Source organism: Armigeres subalbatus, unplaced genomic scaffold, assembly GCF_024139115.2.
Source record: "Armigeres subalbatus isolate Guangzhou_Male unplaced genomic scaffold, GZ_Asu_2 Contig1549, whole genome shotgun sequence".
Lineage (NCBI taxonomy): Eukaryota > Metazoa > Arthropoda > Insecta > Diptera > Culicidae > Armigeres > Armigeres subalbatus.
Window position 1 is genome coordinate 33,243 of NW_026942339.1, and position 12,635 is coordinate 45,877.

A 12,635-nucleotide genomic window follows, 5' to 3' on the forward strand; every position below is an offset into this window, starting at 1 on the left:
TCTATCACAGCGGCGGCGGAAAAGCAGAGCATGGAGTTGGTTTCGTAGTGATGGGCAAGCAGATGAAGCGAGTGATGCGGTGGAAATCCATTAGCGAACGAATGTGTGTGTTGAGGATACGTGGTAAATTCTTCAATTACAGCCTTATTAACGTTTACGCACCGACAAACGATAAATCCGACGACGTGAAGGACACCCAAAGCATGACATGAAAATTGTTAACGGAGACGCTAACGCTCAGGTCGGTAGAGAGGACTTTTTCCGTCCCATAATCGGTAGGGAGAGCCTTCACTCCGCTACCAATGACAACGGCCTACGGATACGACTGCTGCCAGATGGATGGCCATCAGTAGCACCTACTTTGCACGAAAGAACATCCGAAAGCACACCTGGAGACACCCAAATGGTGAAACTTGCAACCAGATAGACCATGTGTTCTGGTGGATGGGCGCCATTTTTCGGATGTTATCGATGTGCGGACATTCAGAGGTTCGAACATTGACTCTGATCACTACCTCGTTGTCAGTAAAATTCGATCACGGTTGTCAACTGTATCGAACGAAAGATCACAACGAACGATGCATTACAATATCCAGCGATTGTCGGCGGAAGGAGTATTACCTGAGTACCGCCAGAAGCTCGACAAACGTTAGCGACAACAGCAACGATCTATGGGAGTCGATCCATGCGATGAGCACAACAGAACGAGAAGTGGTAGGCACTGCACAGAGGTGACCCAGGACGGGTTGGTTCGATGTGGAGTGTCAGAGAGTGACAGACAAGAAGAACGTTACCAGAAGCCGGATGTTGGTTTCGGGTACCCGATCGTATAGAGATCGGTACAAGAGCAGCCGAAAAACGAATCCATCGCAGGAAGAAGAAATAATATGAAGAACAAGTGATTAGCGAGGCGCAGGAAAAAATGGAGCAGAACGATATGCGAATGTTTTATGAGTCCTTTAATGGCGTGCGGAGAAAGACAGCGACATCTCCTGTCATGTGCAACGATCTACAAGGGAATTTGTTGACAGATATAACCGAAGTTACTGTCAGGTGGAAGCAACACTTCGAGACTTTGTTGGATAGTGGAATCGACGGTGCATCGGTGAACAAAATAAATATTAGCGACGATGGACAAGCTGTGGAGTCGCCTACACTAGATGAGGCTAAAAAATTTGTTAAAGAGCTGAAAAACAATAAGGCGGCGGGTAAGGACCAGCTCCCGGCTGAACTTCTCAAACATGGCGTTCTGCACCAAATTATGCCGAAAATATGGGAAGACGAGGACATGCCTGCTAGCTGGTTGGACGGCCTCATTTGCCCTCTCTTTAAGAAAGAGCACAGACTGGAGTGCGCCAATTACCGAGGAATAACCCTCCTTAATTCGGCGTACAAAATTATGTCCCGTATTCTGTTCAACAGATTGAGACCGCTTGAAGAGTCCTTCGTCGACGAATATCAAGCAGGTTTTCGTGAGGGCCGATCAACGACGGATCAAATGTTTACCCTGAGACAAATCCTTGATAAATTCCGGGAGTACAACTTGCAGACACATAGTCTGTTTATTGATCTCAAGGTGGCGTACGATTAAGTGAAACGGAATGAATTATGCCAAATTATGCTTGAACATGGTTTTCCGGCGAAACTGATACGGCTGATTCGTATAACGTTGGACGGATCGAAATCAAGTATGCCGGAAGAACGTCAAGCACAGATAATATTTAGTAGAGAACCCGGAAGAGGCTGCAGGCTTCGTGGAAGGCCGCGTACACGATGGCTTTTTGCAGTTGAAGAGGACCTGAGGGCGCTCAATGTTCAGGGCGACTGGAAGCGATTGGCCCAGGATCGAGTCCAGTGGAGAAAGGTACTCCATTCGGCGTAGGTTCATCGAAGAGCTGTAGCCCATCAAGTATCAAGTAAGTAAAATGTATCCTCAAACCGAACAAAAAATCACCCCGGCCCAAGAACTCCTAAAGACGAGGAGCCTTTTTTTAGTATGAAAATATTCCTTCATTGTTAATAGGAAAACTGTGTAATACGTTGACGATATCATGATATTTATAATTCTTTCGATTTAAAAAAAGTAAAAAAAAATGTTTAGAAGTGTTAAAAAGGAATTTGGATGAATGCATATATGCACAAAATAAAAATTATTATGAATAATACCATCTGGCATCGAACGTGCATATTTTTGGATACGTCAAATTTTCTACCGTCCCGAAAGAGAATGAGAGATTGAGTGAAAATCGCTTATGCTGGGAATTGAATTAAAGTATGCCGGAAAAGCAATCGTTGTGACTGAAATACGTGCCATACCTTGTTAATTTAAATCAAGTAAAAGCTTCTAAAACGATGTTTAGCAAGAATAGCATTTTTTAAAGCAGAAATGAACCCTATTGCAGCATTACACGGCCCACAAAATTCAGGAAAAGTTGCTTCCTGTCATAAATATCAAATAAATAATGCAGTCGTACGCATCTTAGACCGGGAATGGCGATACGGATTATAAAAAAACTATGTTGGCATTTTTTTCGGTTAACAGACAAAAAGTAAATAAAAAATACAAATACCATAGAATTATGTTTATTTCTCTTTTAAAAATATTCGTATGGTTGACTTGTTCCCAAACTAATTTTAATTAGGTGTAATTTCACCCACCTTCCACAAATTTGGCTATCAGGAGAGCAAATTTATTATTTTTTTTGCAAACACCAGCGTTCAAAATGTAATTACGCGATTTACCTAAATCAATACCATAATTAAAAAAAAATTTACACAGAAATAGGTACGCATAGCTCGTTCGCTGTCTCACAATGAAAATAGGAATTTGAGTTTGAACTGGAATCACGGGATGATAAATTTGGCAAATAACGCCAACAACCACGTCGTCAGGATCACATGGAACGATGCTCTAGTGACATCACCGGTACTATGGCGAGAGGATTGTGGCTGCAAAATGTACAAATTCACAAATTTAAATATGATTCGAGAGAGTTCGGTCAATCATCACTTACCGTTGTGAAGTTCGCACATGGGGTTTCCCTCCGGACGAATTTGAACAGTGATTCTACCAGGTTAGCAGGAGTGGATTGCCGGCAATCTTCCAGCACTCGAACGAAGCAGTCCTTCAGTTTATCCATGTCACTGCAGGAAAAAAAAAGGTTTTAGAAATAACGATAATACAACAATGGAACAAAACTCACTCGCACTGCCTCTTCCCCATGACGAGCTTTGGAAGTCCTTCCGAAGCTTTCGGAGTTGGTTCGTCGAGATATCCCTTCATAGTGGTGTTGAAGCAATCGATTAACGGCTGTTTCTGTTCTTCAAAACATTCGGGACCTTCTTCGGCGATAAACACTAAAATTCAAAAAGAGTTTCCTAAAGCATAATGTGCAACGCGTTCAGTTTATTCTATCTCACGAGCAATCTGATCGCCATCTTTGTGGCAGACGAAATTCAGCAGACCTTGCACAATGTTGACCACTACCTTCTTGCTTTCCCGTTCTTCCTCTTCTAGACACACGTCGACATCATTCGAGAACGTGTTGATACATTCAATGGCGGTGGAACGCCTCCGACAGTACCTACAGGTAACGGATTGGTTATGAGTATGACATTTCAGTATAAAGTTTAGTGCTTACTTGTTGAACACGGTATCCAAATCGCCGGTAGGCTTAGCCTTTTTGATTTCATTCTGCAGATCACTGAAATCGAACAGCCCTTGGAGACAGTCGTTCAGCTTTTGACCGGACTGCTCCGCTTGTTGGTAGGCGGCGTCGCTGCCGGCGACACGCGAGCATTTATCCTTAATGATCTTTTGGATGTCTTCCATGTTGGGCAGGGTTATGTTCGCCAGTTCCGGTGGGATCAGTCCTTCGGGGAGCTGTTCCCGAAGTTTGTCGATGTCTAGATCTTTCACTTCTTTGGGAAGCTCGTTGCTGCTAGTGGATGATACTGCAAGGAAGAACTCTTATTAGTCACTAAAGCCTGAAGAATTGTAAATTCTGAGTTCTCGCTAGTGTGATAATGAGTTGTAGTGAGCACCCATGAGTGCCTGTGAATATCAGACTTCATCCAAGTGGCATTATAGGTTTGAATAATTTGGAGAACTTAGAACATCCGGTTTGGACATATCTTCTTCTTCATTGGCATTTCATCCCCCACTGGGACATTGCCGCATCGCTGCTTAGTGTTAATTAAGCACTTCCACAGTTATTAACTGCGAGGTTTCTAAGCCAAGTTACCATTTCTGCATTAGTAGATCATGAGGCTAACACTATGATACTTTTATGTCCAGGGAAGTCGAGACGATTTGTAAACCGAAAGTTGCCTAGACTGGCACCGGGAATGGAACCCTGCCACCCTCAGCATGGTCTTGTTTCGTAGCCGCGCATCTTACTGCACGGCTAAGGAGGGATTGGATATATCTAGATCGTGAATCATGCATATGGATTTTGAAGGCCTGTATGTGTTGTTATTGGCTTGATATCGAGCCCAGTTGTCTTGTTACACCAATTAGTCTGAACTCCAGAATAATTTGAAGAACTCAGAACATCTAGTTTGAACATATCTACATCGTAAATCATGCACATGGGCTCTAAGGGCATGTATGAACGTCATGGGTTACAATTGGCTGAGGCTAGCACGATTATACTTTTATGCCCAGGAAAGTCGAGACAATTTCCAATCCGAAAATTGGCTAGACTGGCACCGGGAATCGAACCCAGCCACCCTCAGCATGGTCTTGCTTTGTAGCCGCGCGTCTTACTGCACGACTAAGGAGGGCCCATGATATACGAATGCAAAAATGGCTTAGAAACCTCGCAGTTAATAACTGTGGAAGTGCTTAATGAAGCTGCGAGGCGGCAATGTCCCAGTGGGGGTTGTAATGCCAATGAAGAAGAAGAAGAAGATCGTAAATGATGCACATGGCCTCTAAGGGCCTGTATCGGCACCATGGGTTGCTATCCAGTTTTCCGGGAGCGGTAATGGCCGCCAGCTTGCATGCGGGTTAGTCTCTGATTTGATGTTTGTGTTGGTCAGCTGCACCCACCGTTCCGAGCTTTCTGACCAATGTGGCATATACTTAAGAAGGTGCTTATGAAGTGAATTCTGGTCTTCTTATATACCACATTGATCAAAAAGCTCGCAACGGTGGGTGCAGTTGACCTTCACAAACGTCAAATCAGAGACTAACCCGCTGGCAAGCCGGCGACCACTACCGCTCGCGGAAAACTGGATTGGTTTCATACCAAGCGCAATTGACATGGTAGACCAAGGCTCTGAAATCCAGAATGGTTTGGAGAAACTAGAACATCTGTAGAAATATTGTCTGCATTCATGATTCGTCATCTCTGAAATAGTATTAGTTACGTTTCTGAGAAAAAACAGCAATAAAATCGTTCATGCCAATCGTCAATCATGTGCAATTCTCGCTTAACTTTTCAAAAGGACCTAAGTAACATTTTTTTCATGAATTAATTTGAATAGCGCAATCAATAGAACAACATGAAAGCTATTGATGGCTGTATTCAAATTAATTCATGAAAAAAGTGTTACTTAGGTCCTATTGAAAAGTTAAGCGAGAATTCTCGTCAATATAAAAGTGGCCAACTAACAATCCTTCCTCCGACGATTACAAAATGTAGGAGTAGCCTATCAACAATCAGAGGTCAGTTTCGGAAAATTTATGAGCTGGCGATTATTTTGGGTAGAGTAGAGTGGGGCAAGAGTGCGCGTGGGGTAAGAGTACGTTTTCGATTTTTTGAAGTAATAAAAAAAGATAAACTAGCAGCACTGCATCAGTTTGACAGGTATTCTGGCCAACTATTATCATGTGTAATTGTAAACGATTTGAATAAACAACAAGGGAGATATGGAGTTAGTTAACTTTTTGGTCATTTTGCTAAAAATATTTGGATTTCCGCAACTAGTATTTCATTACCACATATACGTTCAATCAGGTGAACATTATACCATTTCGATAACCTATTGTATATAGTACTTTATGGTACAGAACACCAATCCGGTTGGTTTTCCAAGAAGTCAAAACCATTACTTGAATCATTTTTGGGACTGTGGGGTAAAAGTACGCAGGAACCAGTGGGGCAAGAGTACGCATATGAATCTTCAAGTTATGATGTCAAATCCGTATCTCCGGCCGAAATAAGACTCCTTCCAAAGCGTAAAGATCCACAACTAAGAAAAAAGGGACAGAATTTGAAATTATCACAAGTTTTTAGGATAAGTTGAAGTAATTCGGTGTTAGAAAGGTATTAGCGAACAAAGCACTGAAGCGAAATAATGAAATTGTATTAGACCTTGTTGTACACCTAAACATAGTACGAAAACACAATTTCATCTAAATGATAATGTCATTTAATCATAAGAAACATTCATAAATTACGCAACGTTTAGCAGGGAGGGGTTGTGAGATGTGTGACGATCCATATAATTTTTAGAGGATTCATACAAATAGTGTAAGATAGGGGGGAAGGGGTGATGAAATAGTCAAATTTTACGTTACGTGATTTGTGGACTTTCTTTAAGGAAAATGCCTTTGTATACGCCACGCGAAACGTGATATATATTTTTACCTCTGTAGTTTTTTGTATTTATAAAGAACAATGGTTTTTCGTATGAAAGTGCACATTTTTAGGACCCCCTCCCCCTTTAAGAGTTACGTAATCTTTAAACATTCCCTAATATATGCTCATTAAACATCAATTAAATGTTATTAACTCTTATTTGTGTTAATATATACTTAAAGCACATGATTGGATAAATGCGTACTCTTACCCCACCCGATGCGCACTTTTACCCCACCGGTGGGGTAAGAGTGCGTTTTTAACTTGTCTTGCTATAAGGGTTCTACTAAAACGAATCTCAATAATTTCAATATTTTTTCCACTGGCTAACATAAAGGAAGAGTATATGAATCATCGACACTGATTTGATATGCAGAAGCTTGCTTCATAAGAGCCACATGATCGATTGAAAACTAAGTGCGTACTCTTGCCCCACTCTACTCTATATAAACATGTGAATTTGGCTGAGAAATGCCTGCTAAGTCAAATCCGGGTAAATATGACCAGAACACCGTAAGTGTGAGGTTTTTTAGCATTGTAGAAAGGTTAAATGATTTCATAGGGCCTCAAACTTTCGAGGTACGTGTGGGGGCAGTGCGCCGAAACAACTGAAATACTGTTAATCGTCTAAGCACAGGCAATTTAACAGAAAACGCAGAAAACAAGTGCTGCGACCATATGCGCGTTTTAAAATCAATTACTGACCAGGGATTGAACCCTAAAGAGAATGAACATGTCCCTCACTTATCATCTCTGTATACATATACTATATTTAGCATACCGCGAGAGACTTTTTTCGCCAGCTGTCATGATAGAGAACTAATTCGGGAGTTTATACCCCATGATAAATTTCTTTTAGAAAGCTCCAAATGCGGGGAGCACTAGCTCTGATGATGTATTTCAACTTGTTCTACACAGCTGTGCAGTAACCAACACGAAATGACCGAAAACGAAGCGAGAATCACCATTTTTCTGTGGGGGCTGCCTATCCGATTCTGTTTTTTCAGTTGATTCAAAAGTATAAGATTGCTAATGTCGTTACTGTTTGCGTGACTAACATGTAGGTTACTTCCACCTGGCAGCTAAAGTACCGGGACTATAAGTGTCAAACCGATGTTGGTGATGAAACAAAACATGCACTACAACATGATGCATTTATTACATACAACATTATGGTCAATTGAAGCTTGTTGAAGCATAATTTGGCAAAATAATTTGATTGACTACAGCGCCACTAGCGTTCTAGTACTTATGCTTCTACTGTTTTTTCGCATTTGTATACAAGTTTGATAAATTTGTTATCATGGCTTATTATGATTCGGAACAGTTTTGTCTCTCTTTTATCGTTGTTCGTTATCTATTGAGAGCGATTTCTGCAAACCCTGCTACTGGCGCATCTCTCCCGGCATGTTTTCAAAATCTTCTTTTTTTGGGTGATTTTTAGAAATCAAATTTGTTCAGTTTGATGACTGTTATTGGGAGTCAGTAGCAGACATGCTGTTTTTTAGATTGCGCTGGTGAAAACTTGCTGAAATGGTGATTTTCGTTGATAAAAACGGCATTTTCCCTAACATGGGCGTTAGGGTGGCTCAAATTAGTATGGGAAAAACTTTTTTCAATTTTTTTTGATGGGCCGCCCTCTTATTCGGTTTTATTTGATGCCCTGATGCTCTGGACAAAATTTCAGCCAAATCGGTCAACGTTTGGGCGGTGCTAAACTCGTTGGAAGTTTATATGGAAAAATGTATGCAGAAACATCCAAAAACAGTGAAATGCAGTTGGACGGCACAACTTACGATGAAGAACTATGATACTCATTCAGATCTTGAAGAATTTAATACAGAATGTTATGCAGAAAACCGCGAGAAGATTATAGTTTGCCCGGCTAAGTTATTAGCATTTCTCTGAAGTGGGGTTTGAGCAAATTTCGTTTCTTTTACCTTTGAAAAGAAATAAATTCACCCTCCAACACTCCAGTAAAATGCTAATATGGTTAATATCTTTGCGTAATAAACTCCAATCTTCTCGCGGTTTTCAGCATAACATTCTGTATTTAATTCTACAAGAACAGAATGAGTATCATGGTTCTTGATTGTAAATAATGCCGCCAAACTGCAAATCACTGTTTTTGGATGTTTCTGCATACATTTTTCCAAAAAACTTCCAACGAGTTTAGCACCGCCCAAACTTTAACCGATTTGTCCAGAGCATCAGGGCATCAAATAGAACCGAATAAGAAGGCGGCCCATCAAAAAATTTGAAAAAGTGTTTTTTGAGCCACCCTAATGGGCGTCTTCTCCCCAGTTCTCCCATACCGCAATGATTGATCTTATTATCATAGAAATTAGAAATTGATTGCAAATTGTCAAATGTCATTAGTTTAGATTAGTTAATACACCCAGGTATGGATATTAACTAATATTCCCCATCTAACTCGATAACTACCGCGCTTTTAATCAAAAGCGCATTTTCGGAGTCATGCCATCTAGTATGTACATTAGAGTGATTCAAATTTTGACTTTTTTGTACCCCGATGCTTAAACGATTGCATTTGCCATTTAAACAAACCTCCTAAATTTTTAGCTATTTTGGATGTAATTTGATTGTGCACACGTCATTTAAAGTTTGTATGAAAATTACTATGGAAATCGCCATTGATGTAAAAGATCGTTCCGTGAGGTGGCCCATGAACTATTTGAATACAACTAACGCGTCGACTTCATAGAACACTTCCTAAGCTGAAAGACAGTCGTTGTTGTGATTTTTTTTTTTTTTTTTTTAATCTTTATTTCTGTGTTTTTTTAATCTACAGATTAAGTTCAACACCACTAGTCGTTGTTGTGAAGCGATTTGAATTTTGTAAGCAAAGTTGTATAGAAAACAAAAATGCTCATTATTGATATTGATGTTATTCTTTTACGTGTTAAATTGAATTTCCCACGATTCAGTGTTTCTTTAATAACTTTTCTTGTAAGCATCGAATCGTTTCGCAACAAAGATGAGCTGCTTCCTTGCTAAATTTGCTATGTAGCTAATGCTTTCATACGTTTTTGAAGCTTAATAGGAAGCGTTGTGGAACGATTTTCCCAAAAGTTAATGTTTTCATATCGATTTTTATACAAACTTCATATTACGCGTGCTTACTCAAATTACAACCAAATTAGCTAAAAATTTAGGATGATTGCTAAAATAGCAAATGTAATCGTTTAAGCGCAGAGGCGCGAAAAAGTCAAAATTTGAATCAGTCTAATGTACATTGTACGTGTACGAGAAGGTAAAATGTTCGCAAAGTTCTATAGAGCAACTAAATGTTTAATCATAATGAAATAGCACTCTTGTTAATTGATTACAACATCAGATACAAAGTGAATAATAACACCTAATGCACCCATTCGCGGTTGTTAGGATACCTTTATCACATTTCGATGAGAACTTCCATTCGATGACGAAAACAATGCTCACTCTGAATTACAAATTCGCATCATCCGAACGTTTACTTGCCTTCAACGCTGTTATGGGGACAGGTGGGGATTTGCGTAACGAATGACCTTCCGAATTACTCGATAAAGCCGATTCGATTTGCTACCGTAGTGCTGTACCAATGCCTCCGGTACTCCCACGTGAATCGAATTTTGTGGATTAAATTTGTCCAGCGTTGACGTGACGTAGCAGTCGTTTTGCACTTTGCTCCTTTTGTTTCGTTTATGCCTTATCTTGCGACAGGAATCAAACTTGATAACAGCAATTGCTAAGAATCAACTGGGAACTGGTAGAAATCAAATCGACTCGGAGGTTGATGTTCTGGATGAAATTTCTTAGGCCAACGTTAATCGTCAGCAAATGTCATTAACTTCGTAAATTTTAACTGTGATAAAGTGACATTATCAACTATAGGAGGTCAATCATCTCGGTACACATATACTTTTCTTACATGCAGATAGCCCAAACTTAGAATGGTATGGAATGCACAAAAATATATAAACAATAATTGTTATTATGACTATACTCACCTAATAGGAATGCTATCAGCATTAGTCCAGCGAAGATCTGATTTCGTATCCGCTGCATCTCGATGATTGCTTATTCGAATTATGTGTAATAATACTTTCGGAAGAATTGCTCTCCGTTGGCGAGTGACCCGAAACCCTTCACGCCTAAACTGGGACTAATATAGTCACCTCGCACAATGGCTATGCATACATGGGCAGCTTGTTATCAATCACACTCGGCTCGTTACTCCATCGGGCGGTCTTTTGTCTCAATCGAAGCACCTGAAAGTACAGATTCGACGGGAATTGATAATGAATTTGTTTACCAAGACTAACCTGTAAGTAAAGCTGTGCGAAGTAGATAATATTTTACAAAAGTAATTAGATTTTTTTCATTTTACATTTCAGGAAATTATAGGGGAAACTGGAAACACGTGATCCTCGGGGACACATGATCCCCCTCCCCCCTGATATCTCGAAAACTAATAACACTGTCATACAACCGATATTGTGTAAAAGATCTGTTAGAAAGATGATTGAATTGAATCTGAGTAACATTTGATATTAGTTACTTTAAGTTTCGCAAAACTCAAATCAATAAACTGGAGTTTTACATTACAATGCCATTTAAATCCATTTCTTTTTAAATTTACTACAAGTTTGATTCCAATTTACGCTAATTATTATACTTTAAATATATGCATGAAAAAAATAATTTAAAAAATACACATAACAATATTTGCACAATAATGCACAATATTCTAATATAAATGTAGTAGGAACGGCGTGGAGCCCTATGCAATATGCCGTTCATTACATAACTCGAAACTCTGGTTCACTTTTTGTATTATTAAATTATACTCGAAGATTCTGCGTCATTCATAGCCACGCTCTAGTACCATTATTTCGGTGACCATGCATAATCTTGAACAAGATTCAATACCCGCCCTGGACAGTAAACAGCTCACAATGCTGACGAATAAATAAACAAAGATGTTGATACTAGTTTTGAGATAATAGTAGAGTGCATTCTAGCCGACACTGCGCGCGCTCATCGTAAGGGGCTAGCTATACAATTCCTGTTGAACGAGCTGACCGCGTAGTCAATTAATTTAATATGGGTGAAGAACCACTGACACTGCACCTGAACAATTTGTCCAGCAAAGTCAATCGATACGTTATCATTCTTTCAACGGTTGACCGAATTGAACTCTAGACGGCTAATTTGTATGCGAAATTATTCGACGTGTTTTATGCATCTTCAAAATACCGACACAACAGTCACCACAATAAAGAAGAACCATGTGTAGCATAGAATTCGAAACAAACAGAAAATATTCAGCCACTCATCACATGCAATGCCGGTGATGTATGCCCGGTACGAAATTCCATAGATAAACAAAAAAAAATCACAATAAAGGTGTTATGACTAGGCGACCCTGAACGAAGCCAACCACATTATGTTGGGTACTTTTGCGATTATTCATCGGATTTTGATTTTATCTCTTGTACGATTTTAAACATGGTTTTCTCTAATCACTCACTTGTTGATCGATGATCTGTTAACCTCTGAAACCTATTTTTCCACAACTTTGCTACGTTATATCAGTTATATCACAGATCTATCCGAGGAAGCTACGAATCGAAAGCACACAGGAAGAGAATGAGATGTAGGAATTAACGAAAATCAATTAGCCGATCTATCAACGGTGCGAAACACGCCGTAAAACAGAACCAAACACGGCGAGTGCTGAATGCGGACTGCTGGAATGATCCGAAGGAGCCGTTTATTGCTTATACGCTTGCCGGTGGAATATCTGCGTGTAGTGACGTAGTGGCCCGCGTAGCACCGTACAGATTAGCTTATTTTGGGGATAATGGTACAAAACGAGCTGACCGAACGTACCCTGCGTTGCTCGGATGTGTATGTAGGTTTCCGTTTTGAGTGGATTGCGATGTCGCATCCTTAATAAAGCCGATACAAATATTTAAAAACAATTATGTCTCCCCCCCTCGGTTTTTCTTCGCCCAAAAAAATATTTTGAGGGGGCAACAAAAA

The 12,635-nt window shown here is 39.9% G+C and overlaps 1 protein-coding gene across 1 annotated transcript; it reads right to left on the reverse strand.

The window, feature by feature from the left end:
- Positions 1–2,561: 2,561 nt before the first annotated feature.
- On the reverse strand, positions 2,562–12,340 carry LOC134202992 (27 kDa hemolymph protein-like). The gene is made up of 7 exons (XM_062677991.1): positions 12,121–12,340; positions 10,598–10,858; positions 3,642–3,954; positions 3,421–3,584; positions 3,204–3,357; positions 3,015–3,144; positions 2,562–2,949 (listed from the first exon to the last, which is right to left on the reverse strand). The coding sequence occupies exons 2-7, from the start codon at positions 10,653–10,655 to the stop codon at positions 2,845–2,847; spliced, it is 924 nt and encodes a 307-aa protein (XP_062533975.1). The 5' UTR covers positions 10,656–10,858; positions 12,121–12,340; the 3' UTR covers positions 2,562–2,844.
- Positions 12,341–12,635: the final 295 nt, after the last annotated feature.